The sequence below is a fragment of the Oncorhynchus mykiss genome, chromosome 3 (assembly GCF_057628025.1).
Source record: "Oncorhynchus mykiss isolate SJ-2025 chromosome 3, ASM5762802v1, whole genome shotgun sequence".
Taxonomy (NCBI): domain Eukaryota; kingdom Metazoa; phylum Chordata; class Actinopteri; order Salmoniformes; family Salmonidae; genus Oncorhynchus; species Oncorhynchus mykiss.
Window position 1 is genome coordinate 79,456,448 of NC_143024.1, and position 26,025 is coordinate 79,482,472.

Sequence of the window (26,025 nt, forward strand, 5' to 3'; positions counted from 1 at the left end):
TGATGGCTAGTAGACCGGCGACGCCGAGCGCCGAGCGCCGAGCGCTGCCCGAACAGGGACAGGAGCTACCTTCGGTAGAAGTCGTGACAGTACCCCCCCTGACGCCGACGCAGGCCTCGAGGATGACCCCGAGGACGAGGAGCAGGGCGATCCGGATGGAGGAGGTGAAACTCCCTCAGCATAGGTGGGTCCAATACGTCCTCCACCGGCACCCAGCATCTCTCCTCCGGACCGTACCCCTCCAAATCCACGAGTTACTGAAGACCCCCCACCCAACGCCTCGAGTCCAGTATGGACCGAACTGCATTCGATGTCCAGGGGGGCGGAGGGACCTCCCGCACCTCAGCTTCTTGAAGCGGACCAGCCACCACCGGCCTGAGGAGAGACACATGAAACGAGGGGTTAATACGGGTAATAAGGGGGAAGCTGTAACCTATGAAACACCTTGTTTATTCTCCTCAGGACTTCAAACGGCCCCACAAACCGCGCACCCAGCTTCCGGCAGGGCAGGTTTCGGGTCGGCAGCCAGACCCGGAACACCGGGGCCTCGCTGCGGTGGCGGTCTGCACTTGCCTTCTGCCGCCCCTCGGCCCAATTTAAGGTACCTGTGGGCGGCCTCCCAGGTCTCCCTTGAGCGCCTCACCCAATCGTCCACTACAGGAGCCTCGGTCTGGCTCTGATGCCATGGTACCAGAACTGGCTGATAGCCCAACATGCACTGGAAGGGTGATAGGTTCGTAGAGGAGTGGCGGAGTGAGTTCTGGGCCATCTCTGCCCAGGGGATATACTTCACCCACTCCCCTGGCCGGTCCTGGCGATACGACCGCAGAAACCTACCCACATCCTGGTTCACTCTCTCCACCTGCCCATAACTCTCGGGGTGAAAACCCGAGGTAAGGCTGACCGAGACCCCCAAACGTTCCATGAACGCCTTCCACACCCTGGACGTGAACTAGGGACCCCGATCAGAAACTATGTCCTCAGGCACCCCGTAGTGCCGGAAGACATCAGTAAACAGTAATACCTAACTGAGCACCTCACAATAAACGACTAACCCCGCACAAACTTAGGCAGGCAACAGGTTACAATTATACACACAGCACCAGCATCCACACAGGTTGCAAATACAATCTCATTCTCCCCAACAACAGGAGGAGCATTGACTGTCACACTCACCACTGGAGGAACTATGATCAGAAAACAAACCAACAGAGAACAGAAAACATGAACAAGTCAATTATAAATGTGGAATTATACATGATAAAACTACCAAACACACACGCACAGCCCGTCATGTGAAACTTGTTCAAATGCTCATGTCACATGACCAACATACTTTAAATAAAGCCTTTTATGTTTCTTTATCTGGCCAATTGCAATATACATCATTAGTAGCTATACATTTACTGTATTGTAGGTTTGGGCAAATCCAGTTTTAACAGGTTTCAGCTCACCCTGATGAGAGATACTTGGACCTGAGGTATTACGTTTCACACACACATCACAAAAGCTGTTTTTCATCTTCAGTAGTTCCACTGAAAAACATTGACAGCCCATTGATTATACTGTTAAGGGATACTGTATATAGTGGTGTGTGTGTATATATATATTGTGGAGTACAGCAGCTCAGCCACCAGGGGGAGATTCGTAGAGGCCTGGTGACAGATGGAGTATACATCACCAGGCGATGGCTCCATCTACTGGAGGTGACAGGTCTCGACAGGCTCTCCGGCCAGGACTAATTGGGGCTGATTGGGAGCTGGTGAGTAATCAAGGGCTGATTGCTCACCAGCTGTGCAAGGCCCACAAAGCTGCCAGAAGGGCAGCACACAGGGGAGAAGAAAGGACTCCCGTATAGTTGGGGATGGTTGCAGAGGGAGTTCCGTTTTGTGCCCGACAGGATACAGTGTGTCTGATCTGTGTAAACGTCTTGACCAAACCCCCTGGTCTGTCACTATATATATGCCAGTGCTCCACCATTAGGGAACTATTCTGCCCAAAATGCAGCAACTACACTTTTGGTCAAATTGAGTTAAAGATGAAATCAGGCTTTGTAGTATCTGTTTTATATTGTGTCCGGGTTTAATTAAAAAAAATGTAGCTTGGAATTTGCAGTAACTACAAAGTCCAAGTAAAAACCAAGTTAATGTAACATATACAGCGGGAGTCAGGAAGAATATACAGAAGGTGAGTTTAATAATGAAACGATACAAATAAACAAACATGAGAAGCATACTGAACGTGAGAGAAAACAATACTACCTAATGACAACTGAGTAGGCTGGGGGACTGGCTCACTGTGAAGACCCGTGGTAGGAGGCCCTCTGATAGGGGTATGGAGAGCCTCGCTGGTGGTGTTGAGGCAGTAGAGAAAACGGAGGACCTCCTCCATGCAGTACCCAGTTGCGCTAGCTGGTCGTGGTATTGGTGAAGTACATGTACATGACCCTGTTCGTTGATGGTCTGGAAGATGGTTTTATCTTCTGCTGCTTCCATATTGCGAGATATTATTCTGTAACATACATGCTGGGAGTCAGGAAGCAAGTGCAGAAGGTGAGTTTAATAATGAAACAATACAAATTAACAAACATGAGCCGTGTACTGAACGTGAGAGAAAACAATGCTCCCTCGTGACAACTGAGGGAGAAATAAAGAGGGAGTAATCAAAGAAAAAATGATGACCAGGTGTGCGTAATGATGGGGAACAGGTGTGCGTAATCTAGTTGCCAGGGCCAGTGGTCAGTAAACTGGCGACGTTGAGCGCCAGAGGGAGGGAAAATGAGTAGGCGTGACAGCTAATTTACTGCACTTAGGTTTGGTACCACCATGTTATGACTGCAGTTTTGAACATGGCATCAGTCTGGATGTAATCAGGCTACACATCGAGACTGTACTGGTACCCTTTTATCATTACTTATTGTCTATCTAGTATTACTTGTAATTTTACTTGTTTTTACTTTTCTATTATTTCTCTATTTTCTTTCTCTCTGCATTGTTGGGAAGGACCTGTCAGTAACATTTCACTGTTAATCCACACCTGTTGTTTACGAAGCATGTGATGAATGACATTACATTTTATTTAGATGTTATTTTATTTCGGCCTTGGATACATTCTTTGAATAGTCCTCTGAATAGAAAAATAAAGCAAAGGTGCCAATGCCATTTAGAAAGAGATATATCTGAGATATATTGCATTTAATTCCTAGATAAAAGCATAATACCTAGATTTTAGACCATGGGTTTGTTGCTATGCTGTAAACAAGCAAAGCAACAACCCCTAAGCACCACCTTCTGACTATATAGTACAGAGGTGTATCTGTCTCTCATGCTCTGGTACAAATGACGTCCATATATTTCCATCACCTCAGCACTGTTGTTATCAGTTGGTCAATGCCTGAAATGGAAATGCTGTACATTCTCTCACCCAGCACCTCCCCTCACTCTCTCACCCAACACTGTCGTCTTTCTGTTTACTCTTTCTGTTTTATCTCCTTTTTTATCTCTCAGTCTTGTGGGTCCATGTTGATGGTGTTGTGCAGCATCAGTTGCTAGGCAATTTTCATAAATCACCTCCTCGTTGCATTGTTGGACATAAAGATAGCCTTGGTTTCAGTTGACCCCAGTCTAATCAAATACCACACCATACCAACGGAGACCTACGGACGCCTTTACCAACCCATTTCACATTAAAGGCCAATTACATGTAAAAGTTCAATGTAAATTGTCATTTTAGGAACATTACATTGCACACTCTTGGCATTCTCTCAAACAGCTTCACCTGGAATACTTTTCCAACGGTCTTGAAGGAGTTCCACATATGCTGAGCACTTTGCTGCTTTTCCTTTACTCTGTTGTCCAACTCATCCCAAACCATCTCAATTGGGTTGAGGTTGGGGGAGGGTATATAACAAAGTATTGAGATAAACTTTTGTTATTGACCAAATACTTATTTTCCACCATAATTTGCAAATAAATGCATTAAAAATCCTACAATGTGATTTTCTGGATTTTTTTTCTCATTTTGTCTGTCATAGTTGAAGTGTACCTATGATGAAAATTACAGGCCTCTCTCATCTTTTTAAGTGGGAGAACTTGCACAATTGGTGGCTGACTAAATACTGTTTTGCCCCACTGTATGTCCAAATAGCCACCTGTTGTTAGCGTGTTCAGCTTCATCCAGACAAAAACTCGAAAAGTTCCGTTACAGTCCTTTAGAAACATGTCAAACGATGTATGGAATCAATCTTTAGGATGTTTTTAACATAAAACATCAATAATGTTCCAACCAGAAAATTCATTTGTCTTCAGAAAAGCACTGGAACGAGAGGTAACTCTGTCGGGAGCGCGCGTCATGAGACCAAGACTCTCTGCCAGACCACTGACTCAAAGAGGTCTTATGAGCCCCTCCTTTAGAGTAGAATCCTCATTCAAGTTTCTAAAGATGGTTGACATCTAGTGGAAGCAGTAGGAAGTGCAACTTTATCCATCTCTCAATGTGTATTCGGTAGGCCAAGCTTTGAAAAACTACAAACCTCAGATGTCCCACTTCCTGGTTAGATTTTTCTCAGGTTTTCACCTGCCATATGAGTTCTGTTATACTCACAGACATCATTCAAACAGTTTTAGAAACTTCAGAGTGTTTCCTATCCAATACTACTAATAATATGCATATATTAGCATCGGGGACAGAGTAGGAGGCAGTTCACTCTGGGCACGCTATTCATCCAAATGTGAAAATGCTACCCCCTATCCCAAAAAGGTTCAGGTCTGGGGAGTTTCCTGGCCATGGACCCAAAATATTGATGTTTTTTTCCCCGAGCCACTTAGTTATCACTTGCCTTATGGCAAGGTGCTCCATCAAGTTGGAAAAGGCATTGTACGTCACCAAACTGTTCCTGCATGGTTGGGAGAAGTTGCTCTCAGAGGATGTGTTGGTACCATTCTTTATTCATGGGTTTGTTCTTAAGCAAAATTGTTAGTGAGCCCACTCCCTTGGCTGAGAAGTAACCCCACACATGAATGGTCTCAGGATGCTTTACTGTTGGCATGACACAGGACTGATGGTAGCGCTCACCTTGTCTTCTCCGGACAAGCTTTTTTCCAGATGCCCCAAACAATCGGAAAGGGGATTCATCAGAGAAAATGACTTTACCCGAGTCCTCAGCAGTCCAAATCCCTGTACCATCTGCAGGTCAATCAGCATGACAGAGTGATCTCCAGCCTTGTCCTTGTCAACACTCACACGTGTTAACGAGAGAATCACTGACATGATGTTAGCTGGTCCTTTTGTGGCAGGGCTGAAATGCAGTGGAAATGTTTTTGGGGGATTCATTTCATTTGCATGGCCAAGAAGGACTTTGCAATTAATTGCAATTCATCTGATCACTTTTCATAACATTCTGGAGTATATGCAAATTGCCATCATACAAACTGAGGCAGCAGACTTTGTGAAAATGAATATCTGTGTCATTCTCAAAACTTTTGTCCACAACTGTATACTAACTCTATTTTTATCAATTTACCAACCGGGCTTCAGGAAGATGCATAGCACTATTGCAGCAGCACAATTACAACAAGTCACATAAGTTGCATGGTCTCACTGTGAGTGCAATAAGTGGTTAACATGATATTTGAAAGACTACCTCATTGCTGTACCCCATACATACCCCATACATACCCCATTTATCTGTTAAGTCTTATTAAGTCTGTCAGTTGAGCAGTGAATTTCAAACACAGATTCCACCACAAACACCAGGGAGGTTTTCCAATGCCTCGCAATGAAGGGCACCTACCCTACCTATTGGTAGGCGCTTTTTTTAAAGCAGACATTGAATATTCCTTTCAGCATGATGAAGTTATTACGCTATGGATGTTGTATCCATATACCCAGTCACTAAAACAAATAAATGCGTTCTTCCTAATTAAGTTGCTGGAGAGGAAGGAAACCTCTCAGGGGTTTCACAGGCCAATCGTGACTTTAAAACAGTGACAGAGTTTAATGGCTGTAATTGGAGAAAATTGAGGATGGATCAACAACATTGTTGTTACTCCACAATACCACCTAAATGATCGAGTGAAAAGGAAGAAGCCTGTACAGAATACAAATATTCAAAAACATGCATCCTGTTTGTAAGAAATGTTGTCAAATAAATGTTGCAAAGAAATTAACTTTAAGTCCTGAATACAAAGCATTATGTTTTGGGAGTAGTACACAGCATTGTACGAGATCTTCAGTTTCTTGGCAATTTCTCGCATGGAATAGCTGTAACGTTCGTCATTGGGAGAAAGAGAGGAGGACCAATGCACAGCGTGGTAAGTGTTCATAGCTTTTAATGATGTACTAGAACACTGAACAAAACAATAAATAACAAACCAACAAGGTAAGGTGAAAGATAAAAACATTAAACAGGAAATAAGCACCCACAACTCAAAATGAAACCAGGCTACCTAAGTATGGTTCTCAATCCGGGACAACGATTGACAGCTGCCTCTAATTGAAAACCATACCAGGCCAAACACAGAAATCCCAAATTATAGAAAAAGAACATAGACAACCCACCCAACTCACGCCCTGACCATACTAAAACAAAGACATAACAAAAGAATTAAGGTCAGAACGTGACAATAGCCTTAACTTCTCAGAACAAGAACAGACTGATAAGTTTAGAAAGTTCTTTGTTAGTTGCCATTTTGAACCTGTAATCAAACCCACAAATGCTGATGCTCCAGATACTCAACTAGTCTAAAGAAGGACAGTTTTATGCTTCTTTAAATCAGAACAACAGTTTTCAGTTGCGCTAACATAATTGCAAAAGGGTTTTCTAATGATCAATTAGCCTTTTAAAATGATAAACTTGGATTAGCTAACTAACACAACACGCCATTGGAACACAGGAGTGATGTTTTCTGATAATGGGCCTCTGTAGATATTCCATTAAACATCAGCCATTTCCAGCTACAATAGTAATTTACAACATGAACAATGGCTACACTGTATTTGAATCAATTTAATGTTATTTTAATGGTAAAAAATAGTGCTTTTCATTCAAAACAAGGACATTTCTAAGTGACTCCCAACTTTTGAACGGTAGTGTATGTAAATGAGATATTTCTGGATTTCATTTGATACATTTTCCCCCAAACTTTTAAACATATTTTCTCTTTATCATTATGGGGTATTGTGTTTAGATGGGTGAGACATTTTTCTCCAATTTAATACATTTGAATTCAGCTGTAACAAAACGTTGAATAAGTCAAAGGGTATGAATACTTTCTGGAGGCAGTGTACATGTTTTGGCAAGGTTTGTATCACAACTAAAGTGGCCAAATAAATCCAAAAGTAGCCTATAGGCATACAGTAGGACCCCTGGAACACAGTGGGAGAGCACAGAGCCTAGTGAAACGTGTTCTTATAAACCCTGTTTTATAAGTCCATTGGTACTTAGACTGGCCACTATTTAAAAGAGGAATACAGCGTTCTCGCGCTGCTGTGTTTTTTGCTAAATTCTTCAAATAAAACACATTGATTCACTTTACAACCGGTATAGCCTATAATCTTGTAATGAATACTCAGGGAGAAAAAGGTGTAGATTCACACTCAGAGCGCCGCAGGTGTTCATTTCGCCTTTGCAGAAGGCAGGAACCGTGGTCACAGGCAGTCAATGGTCATACACAGGTAGGCAAACAGGCAGGTGAAACAAAGCCTACAACTGGTTCTCACAAACGGGCTAGGAAAAGGCTTAGTAGAGTCAAAACTAACAATACCTCACAAAGGCACAAACAGGACGAACTGAACTAAATAAGGAGCTGATGAGACCAGGTGATAAACTAACACAGGTGAAATCAATGAAAAAAAATGAAATGTTTGTCTCCCTGTAATGTGCAACCAGTGACAGAGGTGTGATACTGAGTTGCTGAGGAAGTTTTTACAAAATATCACAAGAAAAATACAGTACATCAGACACTGTAATAACAAAAAAAATGTTCCTCTCCTCAAAGAAGTTACTGTTTACATCCTCCGCCCTCTACATCACCATGTAACCATAGACTAGCGGCTGAGAGGCTGTCACTGGAAAGTCCCCATGGGGACTGATCCTCATGGGAATGGCTGAAATTGGAGTGCTTCCACCCAACCCAACAGGCTTTATGGCTTTGAAGCATTCAGCTGTGTCATTCCACAGTTCAGTTATTTTTCCAACACGAAGGAGAAAGACGGTAAGAACAGTTGTACTACATGGAAAAAAGATAACAACTGATGTTTTTACAGGGTTGGGGAGTAACTAGGGCTACACATTTTGGTACATTTTGCTGCTGACTAACCAACCAACTCCCATTTAGCGATTAATAAATGGTTACATTTGTTTTTTAACAGTAAAATGACATGACCAACATAAAAACATGCCACAATAGCAAGCCTATCAACTACTGTAATGAAGCAGACAATGTAATACACCTTGTTGAAACATTTGCCAAAATATAAAAAACACTTGTAAAAGACACATCTGATGTGAGCCATTTCATATGACAGAGATGAAAATCTCCATTAGAAAAGTAGGGATAAATCGAAATTAACTAGGGCGGAGGTGTAGTCCAAAATAGCTTTGGAGAGGGATGTGTGGTTTTTTATTGGGCACAAGGGAGGGTAGTGCATTTTTCCCTGGACAGGCTAGTGTGTTTTTTCAATGGACATGGCTTGTCATCTCATGTTTACCGAAGATAAACACACTTTTTTCACATTTTTGCAGCCATTACTGACAAAATAATCAAATGTAACGTTTTTGCTAAAAGCTCTACATGGAAAGCAGAAAGCTGTGTTTTTGTGGACAGAGTTCCCTACTCAAATGTATTTCTCTCTGGATCTGTTTGTTGTCCCTCTCTCTCTGGATCTGTTTGTTGTCCCTCTCTCTCTTGATCTGTTTGTTGTCCCTCTCTGTCTGGATCTGTTTGTTGTCTCTCTCTCTCTCTCTGGATCTGTTTGTTGTCCCTCTCTCTCTGGATCTGTTTGTTGTCCCTCCCTGTCTGGATTTGTTTGTTGTCCCTCTCACTCTGGATCTGTTTGTTGTCCCTCCCTCTCTGGATCTGTTTGTTGTCCCTCTCACTCTGGATCTGTTTGTTGTCTCTCTCTCTCTGGATCTGTTTGTTGTCCCTCTCTCTCTGGATCTGTTTGTTGTCCCTCTCTCTCTGGATCTGTTTGTTGTCCCTCCCTCTCTGGATCTGTTTGTTGTCCCTCTCACTCTGTATCTGTTTGTTGTCTCTCTCTCTCTGGATCTGTTTGTTGTCCCTCCCTGTCTGGATCTGTTTGTTGTCCCTCTCTCTGGATCTGTTTGTTGTCCCTCCCTCTCTGGATCTGTTTGTTGTCCCTCTCTCTCTGGATCTGTTTGTTGTCCCTCTCTCTCTGGATCTGTTTGTTGTCCCTCTCTCTCTGGATCTGTTTGTTGTTCCTCCCTCTCTGGATCTGTTTGTTGTCCCTCTCTCTCTGGATCTGTTTGTTGTCCCTCCCTCTCTGGATCTGTTTGTTGTCCCTCTCACTCTGGATCTGTTTGTTGTCCCTCCCTCTCTGGATCTGTTTGTTGTCCCTCTCTCTCTGGATCTGTTTGTTGTCCCTCTCACTCTGGATCTGTTTGTTGTCCCTCCCTCTCTGGATCTGTTTGTTGTCCCTCTCTCTCTGGTTCTGTTTGTTGTCCCTCTCTTTCTGGATTTGTGTGTTGTCCCTCCCTCTCTGGATCTGTTTGTTGTCCCTCCCTCTCTGGATCTGTTTGTTGTCCCTCTCTCTCTGGATCTGTTTGTTGTCCCTCTCTTTCTGGATTTGTGTGTTGTCCCCCTCACTCTGGATCTGTTTGTTGTCCCTCCCTCTCTGGATCTGTTTGTTGTCCCTCCCTCTCTGGATCTGTTTGTTGACCCTCTCACTCTGGATCTGTTTGTTGTCCCTCCCTCTCTGGATCTGTTTGTTGTCCCTCCTTCTCTGGATCTGTTTGTTGTCCCTCTCTCTCTGGATCTGTTTGTTGTCCCTCTCTTTCTGGATCTGTTTGTTGTCCCTCCCTCTCTGGATCTGTTTGTTGTCCCTCCTTCTCTGGATCTGTTTGTTGTCCCTCTCTCTCTGGATCTGTTTGTTGTCCCTCCCTGTCTGGATCTGTTTGTTGTCCCTCTCTCTGGATCTGTTTGTTGTCCCTCCCTCTCTGGATCTGTTTGTTGTCCCTCTCTCTCTGGATCTGTTTGTTGTCCCTCTCTCTCTGGATCTGTTTGTTGTCCCTCTCTCTCTGGATCTGTTTGTTGTTCCTCCCTCTCTGGATCTGTTTGTTGTCCCTCTCTCTCTGGATCTGTTTGTTGTCCCTCCCTCTCTGGATCTGTTTGTTGTCCCTCTCACTCTGGATCTGTTTGTTGTCCCTCCCTCTCTGGATCTGTTTGTTGTCCCTCTCTCTCTGGATCTGTTTGTTGTCCCTCTCACTCTGGATCTGTTTGTTGTCCCTCCCTCTCTGGATCTGTTTGTTGTCCCTCTCTCTCTGGTTCTGTTTGTTGTCCCTCTCTTTCTGGATTTGTGTGTTGTCCCTCCCTCTCTGGATCTGTTTGTTGTCCCTCCCTCTCTGGATCTGTTTGTTGTCCCTCTCTCTCTGGATCTGTTTGTTGTCCCTCTCTTTCTGGATTTGTGTGTTGTCCCCCTCACTCTGGATCTGTTTGTTGTCCCTCCCTCTCTGGATCTGTTTGTTGTCCCTCCCTCTCTGGATCTGTTTGTTGACCCTCTCACTCTGGATCTGTTTGTTGTCCCTCTCTCTCTGGATCTGTTTGTTGTCCCTCTCACTCTGGATCTGTTTGTTGTCCCTCCCTCTCTGGATCTGTTTGTTGTCCCTCTCTCTCTGGTTCTGTTTGTTGTCCCTCTCTTTCTGGATTTGTGTGTTGTCCCTCCCTCTCTGGATCTGTTTGTTGTCCCTCCCTCTCTGGATCTGTTTGTTGTCCCTCTCTCTCTGGATCTGTTTGTTGTCCCTCTCTTTCTGGATTTGTGTGTTGTCCCCCTCACTCTGGATCTGTTTGTTGTCCCTCCCTCTCTGGATCTGTTTGTTGTCCCTCCCTCTCTGGATCTGTTTGTTGACCCTCTCACTCTGGATCTGTTTGTTGTCCCTCCCTCTCTGGATCTGTTTGTTGTCCCTCCTTCTCTGGATCTGTTTGTTGTCCCTCTCTCTCTGGATCTGTTTGTTGTCCCTCTCTTTCTGGATCTGTTTGTTGTCCCTCCCTCTCTGGATCTGTTTGTTGTCCCTCCTTCTCTGGATCTGTTTGTTGTCCCTCTCTCTCTGGATCTGTTTGTTGTCCCTCCCTGTCTGGATCTGTTTGTTGTCCCTCTCTCTGGATCTGTTTGTTGTCCCTCCCTCTCTGGATCTGTTTGTTGTCCCTCTCTCTCTGGATCTGTTTGTTGTCCCTCTCTCTCTGGATCTGTTTGTTGTCCCTCTCTCTCTGGATCTGTTTGTTGTTCCTCCCTCTCTGGATCTGTTTGTTGTCCCTCTCTCTCTGGATCTGTTTGTTGTCCCTCCCTCTCTGGATCTGTTTGTTGTCCCTCTCACTCTGGATCTGTTTGTTGTCCCTCCCTCTCTGGATCTGTTTGTTGTCCCTCTCTCTCTGGATCTGTTTGTTGTCCCTCTCACTCTGGATCTGTTTGTTGTCCCTCCCTCTCTGGATCTGTTTGTTGTCCCTCTCTCTCTGGTTCTGTTTGTTGTCCCTCTCTTTCTGGATTTGTGTGTTGTCCCTCCCTCTCTGGATCTGTTTGTTGTCCCTCCCTCTCTGGATCTGTTTGTTGTCCCTCTCTCTCTGGATCTGTTTGTTGTCCCTCTCTTTCTGGATTTGTGTGTTGTCCCCCTCACTCTGGATCTGTTTGTTGTCCCTCCCTCTCTGGATCTGTTTGTTGTCCCTCCCTCTCTGGATCTGTTTGTTGACCCTCTCACTCTGGATCTGTTTGTTGTCCCTCCCTCTCTGGATCTGTTTGTTGTCCCTCCTTCTCTGGATCTGTTTGTTGTCCCTCTCTCTCTGGATCTGTTTGTTGTCCCTCTCTCTGGATCTGTTTGTTGTCCCTCCCTGTCTGGATCTGTTTGTTGTCCCTCTCTCTCTGGATCTGTTTGTTGTCCCTCTCTCTCTGGATCTGTTTGTTGTTCCTCTCTCTCTGGATCTGTTTGTTGTCCCTCTCTCTCTCTGGATCTGTTTGTTGTCCCTCTCTCTCTGGATCTAATTGTTGTCCCTCTCTCTCTGGATCTGTTTGTTGTCCCTCTCTCTCTCTGTCTGGATCTAATTGTTGTCCCTCTCCCTGGATCTGTTTGTTGTCCCTCTCTCTCTCTGGATCTAATTGTTGTCTCTCTCCCTGGATCTGTTTGTTGTCCCTCTCTGGATCTGTTTTTTGTCCCTCTCTCTCTCTGGATCTAATTGGTGTCCCTCTCTCTCTCTGGATCTAATTGTTGTCCCTCTCTCTCTCTGGATCTGTTTGTTGTCTCTCTCTCTCTGGATCTGTTTGTTGTCCCTCTCTCTGGATCTGTTTGTTGTCCCTCTCTCTCTGGATCTGTTTGTTGTCCCTCTCTCTCTGGATCTAATTGTTGTCCCTCTCTCTCTGGATCTGTTTGTTGTCCCTCTCTCTCTCTCTGGATCTAATTGTTGTCCCTCTCTCTCTGGATCTAATCTCTCTGGACCTTTCTTCTGAAACTCGTCAGTCTATTCTTGTTCTGAGAAATGAAAGCTGTCCCATGCAAGAAATTGCCAAGAAACTGAAGATCTCGTACCACGCTGTGTACTACTCCCTTCACAGAACAGCGCAAACTGGCTCTAACCAGAATAGAAAGAGGAGTGGGAGGCCCCCGGTGCACAACTGAGCAAGAGGACAGGTACATTAGTCTCTAGTTTGAGAAAAAAATTAATCACATGTCCTCAACTGTATCTACTAAATTAGTGAAAAGATCTGCATTCTAACTATCAATGTAGTGAAAAGACTTGCATTGTAACTACTAATGTAGTGTAAAGACCTGCATTCTAACTATCAATGTAGTGAAAAGACCTGTATTCTAACTACCAATGTAGTGAAAAGACTTGCATTGTAACTACTAATGTAGTGAAAATACCTACATTCTAACTACTAATGTAGTGAAAAGACCTGTATTCTAACTACCAATGTAGTGAAAAGACCTGTATTCTAACTACCAATGTAGTGTAAAGACCTACATTCTAACTACTAATGTAGTGAAAAGACCTACATTGTAACTACCAATGTAGTGAAAAGACCTACATTGTAACTACTAATGTAGTGAAAAGACCTACATTGTAACTACTAATGTAGTGAAAAGACCTACATTGTAACTACTAATGTAGTGAAAAGACCTACATTGTAACTACTAATGTAGTGAAAAGACCTGCATTGTAACTACTAATGTAGTGAAAAGACCTACATTGTAACTACTAATGTAGTGAAAAGACCTGCATTGTAACTACTAATGTAGTGAAAAGACCTACATTGTAACTACTAATGTAGTGAAAAGACCTGTATTTGTAACGGCTTTCCTCTTCCTCTTCTGAGGAGGAGTAGCAAGGATCGGACCAATACGCAGCGTGGTAAGTGTTCATCTTGGTTTTTAAAAAGAATAATGAACACTGAACAAAACAATAAACGGCAACGTGAAAAACAAAACCGACCGAAACAGTCCCGTGTGGAACAACCACTGACACGGAAAATAATCACCCACAACTCAAAAGTGAAACCAGGCTACCTAAGTATGGTTCTCAATCAGGAACAACGATTGACAGCTGCCTCTGATTGAGAACCATACCAGGCCAAACACAGAAATCCCAAATCATAGAAAAAGGAACATAGACAACGCACCCAACTCACGCCCTGACCATACTAAAACAAAGACATAACAAAAGAACTAAGGTCAGAACGTGACAGTATTCTAACTGCTAATGAAGTGAAAAGACCTACATTCTAACTACTAACGTAATGAAAATACCTGCATTCTAACTACTAACGTAGTGAAATGACCTCTACTCTAACTACTACTGTAGTGAAGACTTGCATTGTTACTACTAAATGTAGTGAAAATACCTGCATTGTAACTACTAATGTAGTGAAAAGACTTGCATTGTAACTACTAATGTAGTGTAAAGACCTGCATTATAACTACCAATGTAGTGAAAAGACCTACATTCTAACTACTAATGTAGTGAAAATACCTGCATTCTAACTACTAATGCAATGTAAAGACCTGCAATCTAACTACTAATGTAGTGAAAATAACTGTATTCTAACTAACTACCTACAGTAACTACTGGTGGCCAAAAATGACATGCTACACTAACGCTAGGTTAAAACAACAAACAATATAGGGTTAATCAGGGATAAGGTTAATGCGTGGATCGGATCATAAGGCAGCTGTTAGTGGAGCTTCTGTTCTCATTGGATCACTAGCCACACCCTTGGATTCATGGTTCCTCTTATAACTGCTCTCTGTACCAATACTACATAAGGCTGCATAATATGAAGGAACACATTTTGAGCACACACACACACACACACACACGCACACACGCACACACACACACACACACACACACACACACACACACACACACACACACACACACACACACATACATACATACATACATACATACAGGAGTAATGTTGCTCCCTCTGAAGTCACAAAGCCACTCCACCACGGCAAGGCGGAGTCCAGGAGAGGTGATAAAAAACTGAAACGAGGGCCAGCACTGTGTAAAGCTGTGGTGGAGGAGTGGCCGAGCCGAGGTATCTAATGTCACAGTGAATACTGCATAGGGTCTCTGTTCATTAGATGGTTAGAAAATTGGAGAATGTGCAGACTGGAATTCTTCCCACACCCAGTGCATGTCTGAGATTCTTCCTATCATCCGCTATCAGCCTGTCAGGTGATTTCCTTAAAATACCACAATAATCATACCTCATGAATAGACAATAGCACAAACAATATATATTTTTAATAACATACACAAAAATATTTCCAAAATATCTATAATGTGTGTTCCTTACATCATGATACTTCTTCCTTATCCGCCTTCCTGGTTTGGAGTGGTTAAACCCTGACGCCCATAGTTCATCGTCTTCAACCTTGTCATCAGACATTATAACATAGCAAAAAGTGTCTGATGAGATAGGTTAAGGAAGACTGTTGATTCTTCAAACAACAACTTTATTATAAGATCTGCAAAACTTGGAGTGGTTAACAATCCACTCAACAGTGCAGAGTTAAGAGCCCAACAAACAGAGTTGTCTCTGCTTTTATAGAAAGTACAATCTCCTTTTCTTCGTGACAGTTTAGCAGATGTGTGGAAAAAGGGGCGGAACAGATTATAAAAGGCGTTTGGTTTGTCTGTGCTGATTCAGATAGAGGTTGATAGCACGAGGGCTCAACCGTCTAACTCTGTCACAGTTCACACGAAAATGTGCGAGGTTGATAGCACCAGGGCTCAACCGTCTAACTCTGTCACAGTTCACACGAAAATGTGCTCCTGCCTGCAAGTTTCCAAACAGCTGACTTCCTGCAGATAGTAAAACCATGGGATGTCTCACATGCTGCGTGTGCACCCAAATGGATCTTAGCTATACGCCCAGTCTTATGACTAAGTCACACAAAGACAAGTTTGTATCAGGTTAGAAAAAAACACTAACATAAAACAAGAGACAATTCTCTAAGTAGTAAACACAGGATATCATGAATCATTTTGTAATTTTCCCCCTACAATCCACAAAGACCAAGAAACATCTTGTCCCTGTTTGTGCCTTGTTCCAATGACTTTACAGTGCACTAACCAAAGCACGGCATTGAGTAAACTTTGAATAAGGCATGACATAAGTCTCTTTCTAACCTGCATTCTAACTATTAAGTTAGTGAAAGGCCTGCATTGTAAGTAACCATTTTAACTACTTATGTAGAGAAAAGACCTGCATTCTAACTATTAAGTTAGTGAAAGGCCTTCATTGTAAGTAGACCTGCATTTTAACTACTTATGTAGAGAAAAGACCTGCATTCTAACTACTAATGTAGTGAAAAGACCTGCATTCTCTGTAAACTGGTCATCTCTGTACACCCGTCACAAGATCGACTGGTTATGCTTATTTATAAAACCCTCTTAGGCCTCACTCCCAAGTATCCGAGATATCTACTGCAGCCCTCATCCTCCACATACAATACCCATTGTGCCAGTCACATTCTGTTAAAGGTCCAGAAAGCACACACAACCCTGGGTCACTCGTCTTTTCAGTTCGCTGCAGCTAGAGACTGGAAAGAGCTGCAACAAACACTCAAACTGGACAATTTTATCTCAATCTCTTCATTCAAAGACTCAATCATGGAAACTCTTACTGACAGCTGTGGCTGCTTTGTGTGATGTATTGTTGTCTCTACCTTCTTGCCCTTTGTGCTGTTGTCTGTGCCCAATAATGTTTGTACCATGTTTTGTGCTGCTACCATGCTGTGTTGCTACCATGTTGTTATCATGTTGTGTTGGTGTCATGTTGTGTTGCTACCATGCTGTGTTGTCATGTGTTGCTGCCTTGCTAATTTGTTTTCTTAGGTCTCTCTTTAGGTAGTGTTGTGTTGTCTCTCTTGTCGTGATGTGTGTTTTGTCCTATATTTATATATATATATTTATTTATTTTTAATCCCAGCCCCGTCCTCGCAGGAGACGTTTTAACATTTGGTATGCCGTCATTGTAAATAAGAATTTGTTCTTAACTGACTTAAATAAAGGTGAAATAAAATAAATAAATACAATTCTAACTAATAATGTTGTGTAAAGACCTGCATTCTAACTACTATAACTACTGTTGGACAAAAATGCCATGCTACACTAATGTTAGGCTAAAACAACAAATAATACAGGTTTCATGAGGGATAGGGTTAATGCATGTATCATAAGGTAGCTGTTAGTGGAGCTTCTGTTCCCAGTGGATCACTAGCCACACCCTTGGTTTCATGGTTCCTCTTATAACTGCTCTCTGTACCAATACTACATAAGGCTGCATAATATGAAGGAACACATTTTGAGCAGCTACAAGTACCAGCATCAGTCCGGGTTTGGCTTGTCATTACTGACAGGATTCTCCATTTGACATGTTATTTAGATTAAACCTGGCCTCAATTTAGTTGGCTTCAACATGCAACATACATTCATACACACACACACACACACACACACACACACACACACACACACACACACACACACACACACACACACACACACACACACACACACACACACACACACACACACACACACACATACACACATACATACATACATACATACATACATATATACATACATACATACATACACACAGGAGTAATGTTGCTCCCTCTGAAGTCACAAAGACCCTCCACCACGGCAAGGTGGAGTCCAGGAGAGGTGCTAAAAAACTGAAACGAGGGCCAGCAATATGTAAAGCTGTGGTGGAGGAGTGGCTGTGGTGGAGATTCTTCTGGCATCCGCTCTCAGTCTGTCCTGTGATTTCTTTAAAATAGTACAATAAATATGCCTCATGAATAGACAATAGCACAAACAATAGATGTTTTTAATAATATTTCAAAATAAATTTGAAAAAATGTGTGTTTCTTACATCAAACTACTTGTTCCTCATCCGCCTTCCTGGTTTGGAGTGTCAGAACCCAGAAGTTCCAGGTTCATCTTCCTCAACCTTGTCATCAGATATTATAACAGTATTATTACATAGCAAAAAGTGGCTGATGAGATAGATTACTCAAGCAACAATGGTGGACTTTAACATAGTCACATACCTGTGGTGGTGCCTGGAACTGGTGATTGGCCATGAGTGAACTCCTGTCATTGAACTCCCCCCCAAAAATATTATATGAACTTGAGCCAAATCAATATATGATCATCTAATGGCAATTCATTTATTTTTAAATGCAAAATTAAGTTCATAATATTACAGTAGTTGATATTACCAAGGAAACTGTCCGTATATGCACTGTGAGTGCAGCCGCAGCAACAATCAGACAGAGAATGACAATGAGTAGAACCCAACAGGCAGCAGAGGTCTCTGTGAGGAGAGAGGAGATACCGTTAATATAAGTCTGCATTTACAATTACATGTCATTTTGTTTTCCTAGCAGCTGCATTTACGTGTAATTTTGTTGCCCTAGCAATCAGTATAGCTTTGTTGTAAACCCTTCCCTGCAGAAAGTTAAGAGATAATACTAGGTTATAAGACATGTACATACTCAGCAAGAGATAAGTGTCTCATGACCATCTTAGTAATGGTTATACAGTACCTTCCTGTAGAAAGGGGAATGAGGCCATAAGTTTGAAACTAACACATGCAGTGAAAGATAAGTGAGCATCTGGCTCAACTTTGTTATCCATGCTACAACACATTTCTCAACCTCATATATATGTGTGCCATGAATACCTATATCATTGCCAGACACATTTCCCTGTGGGACAAGAAAGTATTCAATAAATCAAGCAATCAAATCAACAAACCAATCAAACTTCATTTTATTTATTTATTTTACCTTTATTTAACCAGGTAGGCAAGTTGAGAACAAGTTCTCATTTACAATTGCGACCTGGCCAAGATAAAGCAAAGCAGTTCGACAGATACAACAACACAGAGTTACACATGGAGTAAAACAAACATACAGTCAATAATAAAGTATAAACAAGTCTATATACAATGTGAGCAAATGAGGTGAGAAGGGAGGTAAAGGCAAAAAAAGGCCTTGGTGGCAAGGTAAATACAATATAGCAAGTAAAACACTGGAATGGTAGTTTTGCAATGGAAGAATGTGCAAAGTAGAAATAAAAATAATGGGGTGCAAAGGAGCAAAATAAATAAATAAATTAAATACAGTTGGGAAAGAGGTAGTTGATAGGGCTAAATTATAGGTGGGCTATGTACAGGTGCAGTAATCTGTGAGCTGCTCTGACAGTTGGTGCTTAAAGCTAGTGAGGGAGATAAGTGTTTCCAGTTTCAGAGATTTTTGTAGTTCGTTCCAGTCATTGGCAGCAGAGAACTGGAAAGAGAGACGGCCAAAGAAAGAATTGGTTTTGGGGGTGACCAGAGAGATATACCTGCTGGAGCGTGTGCTACAGGTGGGAGATGCTATGGTGACCAGCGAGCTGAGATAAGGGGGGACTTTACCTAGCAGGGTCTTGTAGATGACATGGAGCCAGTGGGTTTGGCGACGAGTATGAAGCGAGGGCCAGCCAACGAGAGCGTACAGGTCGCAATGGTGGGTAGTATATGGGGCTTTGGTGACAAAACGGATTGCACTGTGATAGACTTCATCCAATTTGTTGAGTAGGGTATTGGAGGCTATTTTGTAAATTACATCGCCAAAGTCGAGGATTGGTAGGATGGTCAGTTTTACAAGGGTATGTTTGGCAGCATGAGTGAAGGATGCTTTGTTGCGAAATAGGAAGCCAATTCTAGATTTAACTTTGGATTGGAGATGTTTGATATGGGTCTGGAAGGAGAGTTTACAGTCTAACCAGACACCTAAGTATTTGTAGTTGTCCACGTATTCTAAGTCAGAGCCGTCCAGAGTAGTGATGTTGGACAGGCGGGTAGGTGCAGGTAGTGATCGGTTGAAGAGCATGCATTTAGTTTTACTTGTATTTAAGAGCAATTGGAGGCCACGGAAGGAGAGTTGTATGGCATTGAAGCTTGCCTGGAGGGTTGTTAACACAGTGTCCAAAGAAGGGCCGGAAGTATACAGAATGGTGTCGTCTGCGTAGAGGTGGATCAGAGACTCACCAGCAGCAAGAGCGACCTCATTGATGTATACAGAGAAAAGAGTCGGTCCAAGAATTGAACCCTGTGGCACCCCCATAGAGACTGCCAGAGGTCCGGACAACAGACCCTCAGATTTGACACACTGAACTCTATCAGAGAAGTAGTTGGTGAACCAGGCGAGGCAATCATTTGAGAAACCAAGGCTGTTGAGTCTGCCGATGAGGATGTGGTGATTGACAGAGTCGAAAGCCTTGGCCAGATCAATGAATACGGCTGCACAGTAATGTTTCTTATCGATGGCGGTTAAGATATCGTTTAGGACCTTGAGCGTGGCTGAGGTGCACCCATGACCAGCTCTGAAACCAGATTGCATAGCAGAGAAGGTATGGTGAGATTCAAAATGGTCGGTAATCTGTTTGTTGACTTGGCTTTCGAAGACCTTAGAAAGGCATGGTAGGATAGATATAGGTCTGTAGCAGTTTGGGTCAAGAGTGTCCCCCCCTTTGAAGAGGGGGATGACCGCAGCTGCTTTCCAATCTTTGGGAATCTCAGACGACACGAAAGAGAGGTTGAACAGGCTAGTAATAGGGGTGGCAACAATTTCGATCATTTTAAGATCATTTTAGAAAGAAAGGGTCCAGATTGTCTAGCCCGGCTGATTTGTAGGGGTCCAGATTTTGCAGCTCTTTCAGAACATCAGCTGAATGGATTTGGGAGAAGGAGAAATGGGGAAGGCTTGGGCGAGTTGCTGTTGGGGGTGCAGTGCTGTTGACAGGGGTAGGAGTAGCCAGGTGGAAAGCATGGCCAGCAGTAGAAAAATGCTTATTGAAATTTTCAATTATGGTGGATTTATCAGTGGTGACAGTGTTTCCTATCTTCAGTGCAGTGGGCAGCTGGGAGGAGGTGTTCTTATTCTCCATGGACTTTACAGTGTCCCAGAACTTTTTTGAGTTAGTGTTGCAAGAAGCAAATTTCTGCTTGAAAAAGCTAGCCTTGGCTTTTCTAACTGCCTGTGTATAATGGTTTCTAGCTTCCCTGAACAGCTGCATATCACGGGGGCTGTTCGATGCTAATGCAGAACGCCATAGGACATTTTTGTGTTGATTAAGGGCAGTCAGGTCTGGGGAGAACCAAGGGCTATATCTGTTCCTGGTTCTAAATTTCTTGAATGGGGCATGTTTATTTAAGATGGTTAGGAAGGCATTTAAAAAAAATATCCAGGCATCCTCTACTGACGGGATGAGGTCAATATCCTTCCAGGATACCCCGGCCAGGTCGATTAGAAAGGCCTGCTCGCTGAAGTGTTTCAGGGAGCGTTTTACAGTGATGAGAGGAGGTCGTTTGACCGCTGACCCATTATGGATGCAGGCAATGAGGCAGTGATCGCTGAGATCTTGGTTGAAGACAGCAGAGGTGTATTTAGAGGGGAAGTTGGTTAGGATGATATCTATGAGGGTGCCCGTGTTTAAGGCTTTGGGGAGGTACCTGGTAGGTTCATTGATAATTTGTGTGAGATTGAGGGCATCAAGTTTAGATTGTAGGATGGCTGGGGTGTTAAGCATGTTCCAGTTTAGGTCGCCTAGCAGCACGAGCTCTGAAGATAGATGGGGGGCAATCAGTTCACATATGGTGTCCAGAGCACAGCTGGGGGCAGAGGGTGGTCTATAGCAGGCGGCAACGGTGAGAGACTTGTTTTTAGAGAGGTGGATTTTTAAAAGTAGAAGTTCAAATTGTTTGGGTACAGACCTGGATAATAGGACAGAACTCTGCAGGCTATCTTTGCAGTAGATTGCAACACCGCCCCCTTTGGCAGTTCTATCTTGTCTGAAAATGTTGTAGTTTGGAATTAAAATGTCTGAATTTTTGGTGGTCTTCCTAAGCCAGGATTCAGACACAGCTAGAACATCCAGTTTGGCAGAGTGTGCTAAAGCAGTGAATAGAACAAACTTAGGGAGGAGGCTTCTAATGTTAACATGCATGAAACCAAGGCTATTACGGTTACAGAAGTCGTCAAAAGAGAGCGCCTGGGGAATAGGAGTGGAGCTAGGCACTGCAGGGCCTGGATTCACCTCTACATCGCCAGAGGAACATAGGAGGAGTAGAATAAGGGTGCGACTAAAAGCAATAAGAATTGGTCGTCTAGAACGTCTGGAACAGAGAGTAAAAGGAGGTTTCAGGGGGCGATAAAATAGCATCAAGGTATAATGTACAGACAAAGGTAAGGTAGGATGTGAATACAGTGGAGGTAAACCTAGGTATTGAGTGATGAAGAGAGAGATATTGTCTCTAGAAACATCATTGAAACCAGGAGATGTCATTGCATATGTGGGTGGTGGAACTAATAGGTTGGATAAGGTATAGTGAGCAGGACTAGAGGCTCTACAGTGAAATAAGCCAATAAACACTAACCAGAACAGCAATGGACAAGACATATTGACATTAAGGAGAGGCATGCTTAGTCGAGTGATCAAAAGGGTCCAGTGAGTGGAGAGGTTGGTTTAGGGTCACGGCGATTTAGACAGCTAGCCAGGCCAACCGGTAGCAAGCTAGCATAGGATGGAGTCTGTTGTTAGCCACCTCTTGCGTTCGGTCAGTAGATTAGTAGGGTTCCGTGTGGTAGAGGGGATTAATCCAAATCACACAACAACAACAAAAATAAGAACAATAGATATAGTTATAGAGGCCCGAGAAGAAAACATAATAATAAAAATAAATAAATTGTCCGATTGTCTATTCAGATAGCAGCCGGTAAGACAGCTAACGGTTAGCGGGCCGCAGATGGGCGTTCAGGTAACGTCGCGACAGAGGAGCCAGCCGGATCTCATTCAGGTAGATAACGTCGGCAGTCCGGTTGTGAAGGCCCGGTGGGGCTCCGCGTAGGCAGTGAAACGGGTCCGGATAGGTGACTGCAGCCCAGGAGTGAAAGATGAAACTCAGGAGTGATTGACGGAGCTGGCTAGCACCGGAACAATCGATGTTTGCTCCGGAATCGACGAAAGCCGACTGTCACACGGATAGCAGCTAGCTAGCTGTGAGATCCGGGTATGAATGTCCAGAGAGCAGTTGAAATCCAGGGACATGGAGAGAAAAATTGGTCCGGTATGTTCCGTTCCGAGCCGCGCTGCGCCGTACAAAACTGGCGATAGATTTTCGATAGATTTTCGAGCTAAAGGACAGCCGATGACCACAAACCGTGGTTAGCTTCTGGCTAGCTTCTGGCTAGTTTCTGGCCAGCCTCCTGGAGTTTCTGGCTAGCTTCCTGAAGGATTGCAGATCTGAGGTAAATAATACTTTTTTATAAATATAAATTGGTGAGGCTGGTTGCAGGAGAGTGTTTAGAAGATGAGTTGATGGAAAATAAAAATAAAATGTATGTGAAAAAAGTTGTAAATATATATATATACAGGACACGACAAGACGAGGACAAAAGACGTCTGAACTGCTATGCGATCTTGGAGAAGAGGATCGCATAACAAACGATCGCATAACAATTATAAGCAACTTATAAAACAGTATAAGAAACCAGTTAAGCAACCAGCAGTGGTGTAAACTACATATGTAAAAATACTATAAAGTACTACTTAAGTAGTTTTTGGCGGTATCTGTACTTTACTTAAACTTCTTATGGCTGGGGGGCAGTATAGAGTAGCTTGGATGAATAAGGTGCCCAGAGGTCCTCAGTCCCAGTTTCTAATATATGCATATTATTAGTATATTTGGATAGAAAACACTCTGAAGTTTCTAAAACTGTTTGAATGATGTCTGTGAGTATAACAGAACTCATATGGCAGGCAAAAACCTGAAACAATCCAATCAGGAAGTGGGAAATCTGAGGTTGGTCGATTTTCAACTCAGCCCCTATTGAAGATACAGTGGGATATTGGTCATGTTTCACTTCCTAAGGCTTCCACTTGATGTCATCAGTCTTTAGAAACTGTTTGATGCTTCTACTATGAAGGGGAGCTGAATGAGAGGGGAATGAATCAGAGGTCTGCCAGCAGTCACGCGCTGGTCACGTGCATTTCACATGAGAGGTATCTCCCGTTCCTTTGCTTTTCTGAAGACAAAGGAATTATCCGGTTGGAATATTATTGAATGTTTATGTTAAAAACTTCCTAAAGATGTCACGACTTCCGCCGAGGTTGGCTCTCCTGCCTGTTCGGGCGGTGCTCGGCGGTCGTCGTCACCGTCCTACTAGCCACCACCGATCCCTTTTTCGTTTGTCTGTTGGTTTTGTCTTATTAGTTTCACCTGTGTGTATTTTAGTTTAATTAACGTCCTTATATGTAGTAGGTTGTCCCGCCCTTGTTTTGTGCGGGATTGTTTTGGATTCATGTATTTTGGGTTAATACGTGTGTGTTATTTTCTCCGATAATATTTTGATCCTGTGTTGGATTATTTCACCCTGCATATTTGGGTTGACCGTGTTTGGTTTTCGGAGAATAAATAACTATCGACTCACTGTAACCTGCTCTCTGCGCCTGATTCCACCCACCTTGATATTACGTGACAAAAGATTGATTCTATACATCGTTTGACAAGTGTCTACGTCCTGTAACGGAACTTTTTGACATTTCATCTGCAACTATTGAACACGTTTCATGAGTTTTGATTTGTTTACCAAACACGACAACAAAAGTAGCTATTTGGACATAAATGATGGACATTATCGAACAAATCAAACATTTATTGTGGAACTGGGATTCCTGGGAGTGCATTCTGATGAAGATCATCAAAGGTAAGTGAATATTTAAAATGTTATTTCTGACTTCCGCTGACTCCAACATGGCGGACATATGCATTTGTTGTCTGAGCGCCGTACTCAGATTATTGCATGGTTTGCTTTTTCCGTAAAGCTTTTTTGAAATCTGTCACAGCGGTTGCATTAAAGAGAGGTGTATCTAAAGTTCCATGCATAACACTTGTATTTTCATCCACATTTATAATCAGTATTTCTGTAAATTGATGTGGCTCTCTGTAAAATCACCGGATGTTTTTGGGAACTACTGAACATAACGCGCCAATGTATACTGAGATTTTTGAATATAAATATGAACTTTATCAAACAAAACATACGTGTATTGTGTAACATGAAGTCCTATGAGTGTTATCTGAGGAAGATTATCAAAGGTTAGTGATTCATTTTATCTCTATTTCTGCTTTTTGTGACTCCACTCTTTGACTGAAAAAATGTTTTTCTGTGGCTTGGCTCTGATCTAACATAATCGTTTGTGGTGCTTTCGCTGTAAAGCCTATTTGAAATCGGACACTGTGGTGGGATTAACAACAAGATTACCTTTAAAATGGTATAAGATGCTTGCATGTTTGAGGAATTTTAATTATGAGATTTCTGTTGTTTTGAATTTGGCGCAGTGCACTTTCACTGGCTGTTATCATATCGATCCCGTTAAGGGGATTTCAGCCCTAAGAAATGTTAACTATTTATATTTTCGACAACTTTTACTTTTACTTCACTGCATTCCTAAAGAAAATAATGTACTTTTTCCTCCATACATTTCCCTGACTCCCAAAAGGGTTTGTTACATTTTGAATGGTTAGCAGGACAGGAAAATGGTCCAATTCACACACTTATCAAGAGACCATCCCTGTTCTACCCTACTGCCTCTGATCTGGCGGACTCACAAAACACAAATGTTTTGTTGGTAAATGATGTCTGAGTGTTGGAGTGTGCCCCTGGCTATACGTAAATAAAATAAAAAAGACAATTGTGCCATCTGGTTTGCTTAATATATTGATACTTAAGCATTATTTTGCTATTACATTTACTTTTGATACTTAAGTGTATTTAAACCCAAATACTTAGACTTTTACTTATGTAGAAATTTGCTGAGTGAATTCCACTTTTATGTAAGTCATTTTTTATTAGGGCATGATGTACTTTTTCCACCACTGTCAACCAGTATGAATAGTGTGTGTGTCTCAGGTGATTCTCACCAGAGGATGTGTGTACATAGAAGGAGCCAGTTACTCGTCCGTAGGGTTGGAGGCCTCACAGACATAGAGACCATTCAGCTCAGAGTTGAGACTGAGGAAGTTCAGTGTGTCTCCTCCCTCTGCTCTCACTGAAGACCCAGGCCATGGCTGGGCCACTCTGAGTGGGAGAGAGAGAGAAGGAGGTCTGTGTGTGTGTGTGTGTGTGTGTGTGTGTGTGTGTGTGTGTGTGTGTGTGTGTGTGTGTGTGTGTGTGTGTGTGTGTGTGTGTGTGTGTGTGTGTGTGTGTGTGTGTGTGTGTGTGTGTGTGCGTGT

General features: G+C 42.8%; 2 protein-coding genes and 1 long non-coding RNA gene across 4 annotated transcripts in view; all 3 read right to left on the minus strand.

Moving 5' to 3' along the window:
* Positions 1–14,946: 14,946 nt before the first annotated feature.
* Positions 14,947–17,496, minus strand: LOC149984686 (uncharacterized). Its single transcript, XR_016494823.1, has 2 exons — positions 15,937–17,496; positions 14,947–15,860 (listed from the first exon to the last, which is right to left on the minus strand). It is a non-coding gene; the product is annotated as an uncharacterized LOC149984686 (long non-coding RNA).
* A 328-nt stretch (positions 17,497–17,824) lies between these two features.
* Positions 17,825–26,025, minus strand: part of LOC110520455 (nectin-3) — a 100,147-nt gene continuing 91,946 nt past the window's right edge. Inside the window, exon 7 of the mRNA XM_090230229.1 lies at positions 17,825–18,060. Within this exon, the coding sequence (XP_090086355.1) occupies positions 17,939–18,060 (122 nt within the window). The 3' untranslated portion in view covers positions 17,825–17,938. The remainder of the gene's footprint in view (positions 18,061–26,025) is intronic.
* LOC110520454 (nectin-3) overlaps positions 23,638–26,025 on the minus strand; it is a 49,152-nt gene continuing 46,764 nt past the window's right edge. For both annotated transcript variants that reach the window (XM_090230231.1, XM_090230232.1), the window contains one exon: positions 23,638–25,897. In XM_090230231.1, the coding sequence (XP_090086357.1) occupies positions 25,744–25,897 (154 nt within the window). In that variant the 3' untranslated portion in view covers positions 23,638–25,743. The remainder of the gene's footprint in view (positions 25,898–26,025) is intronic.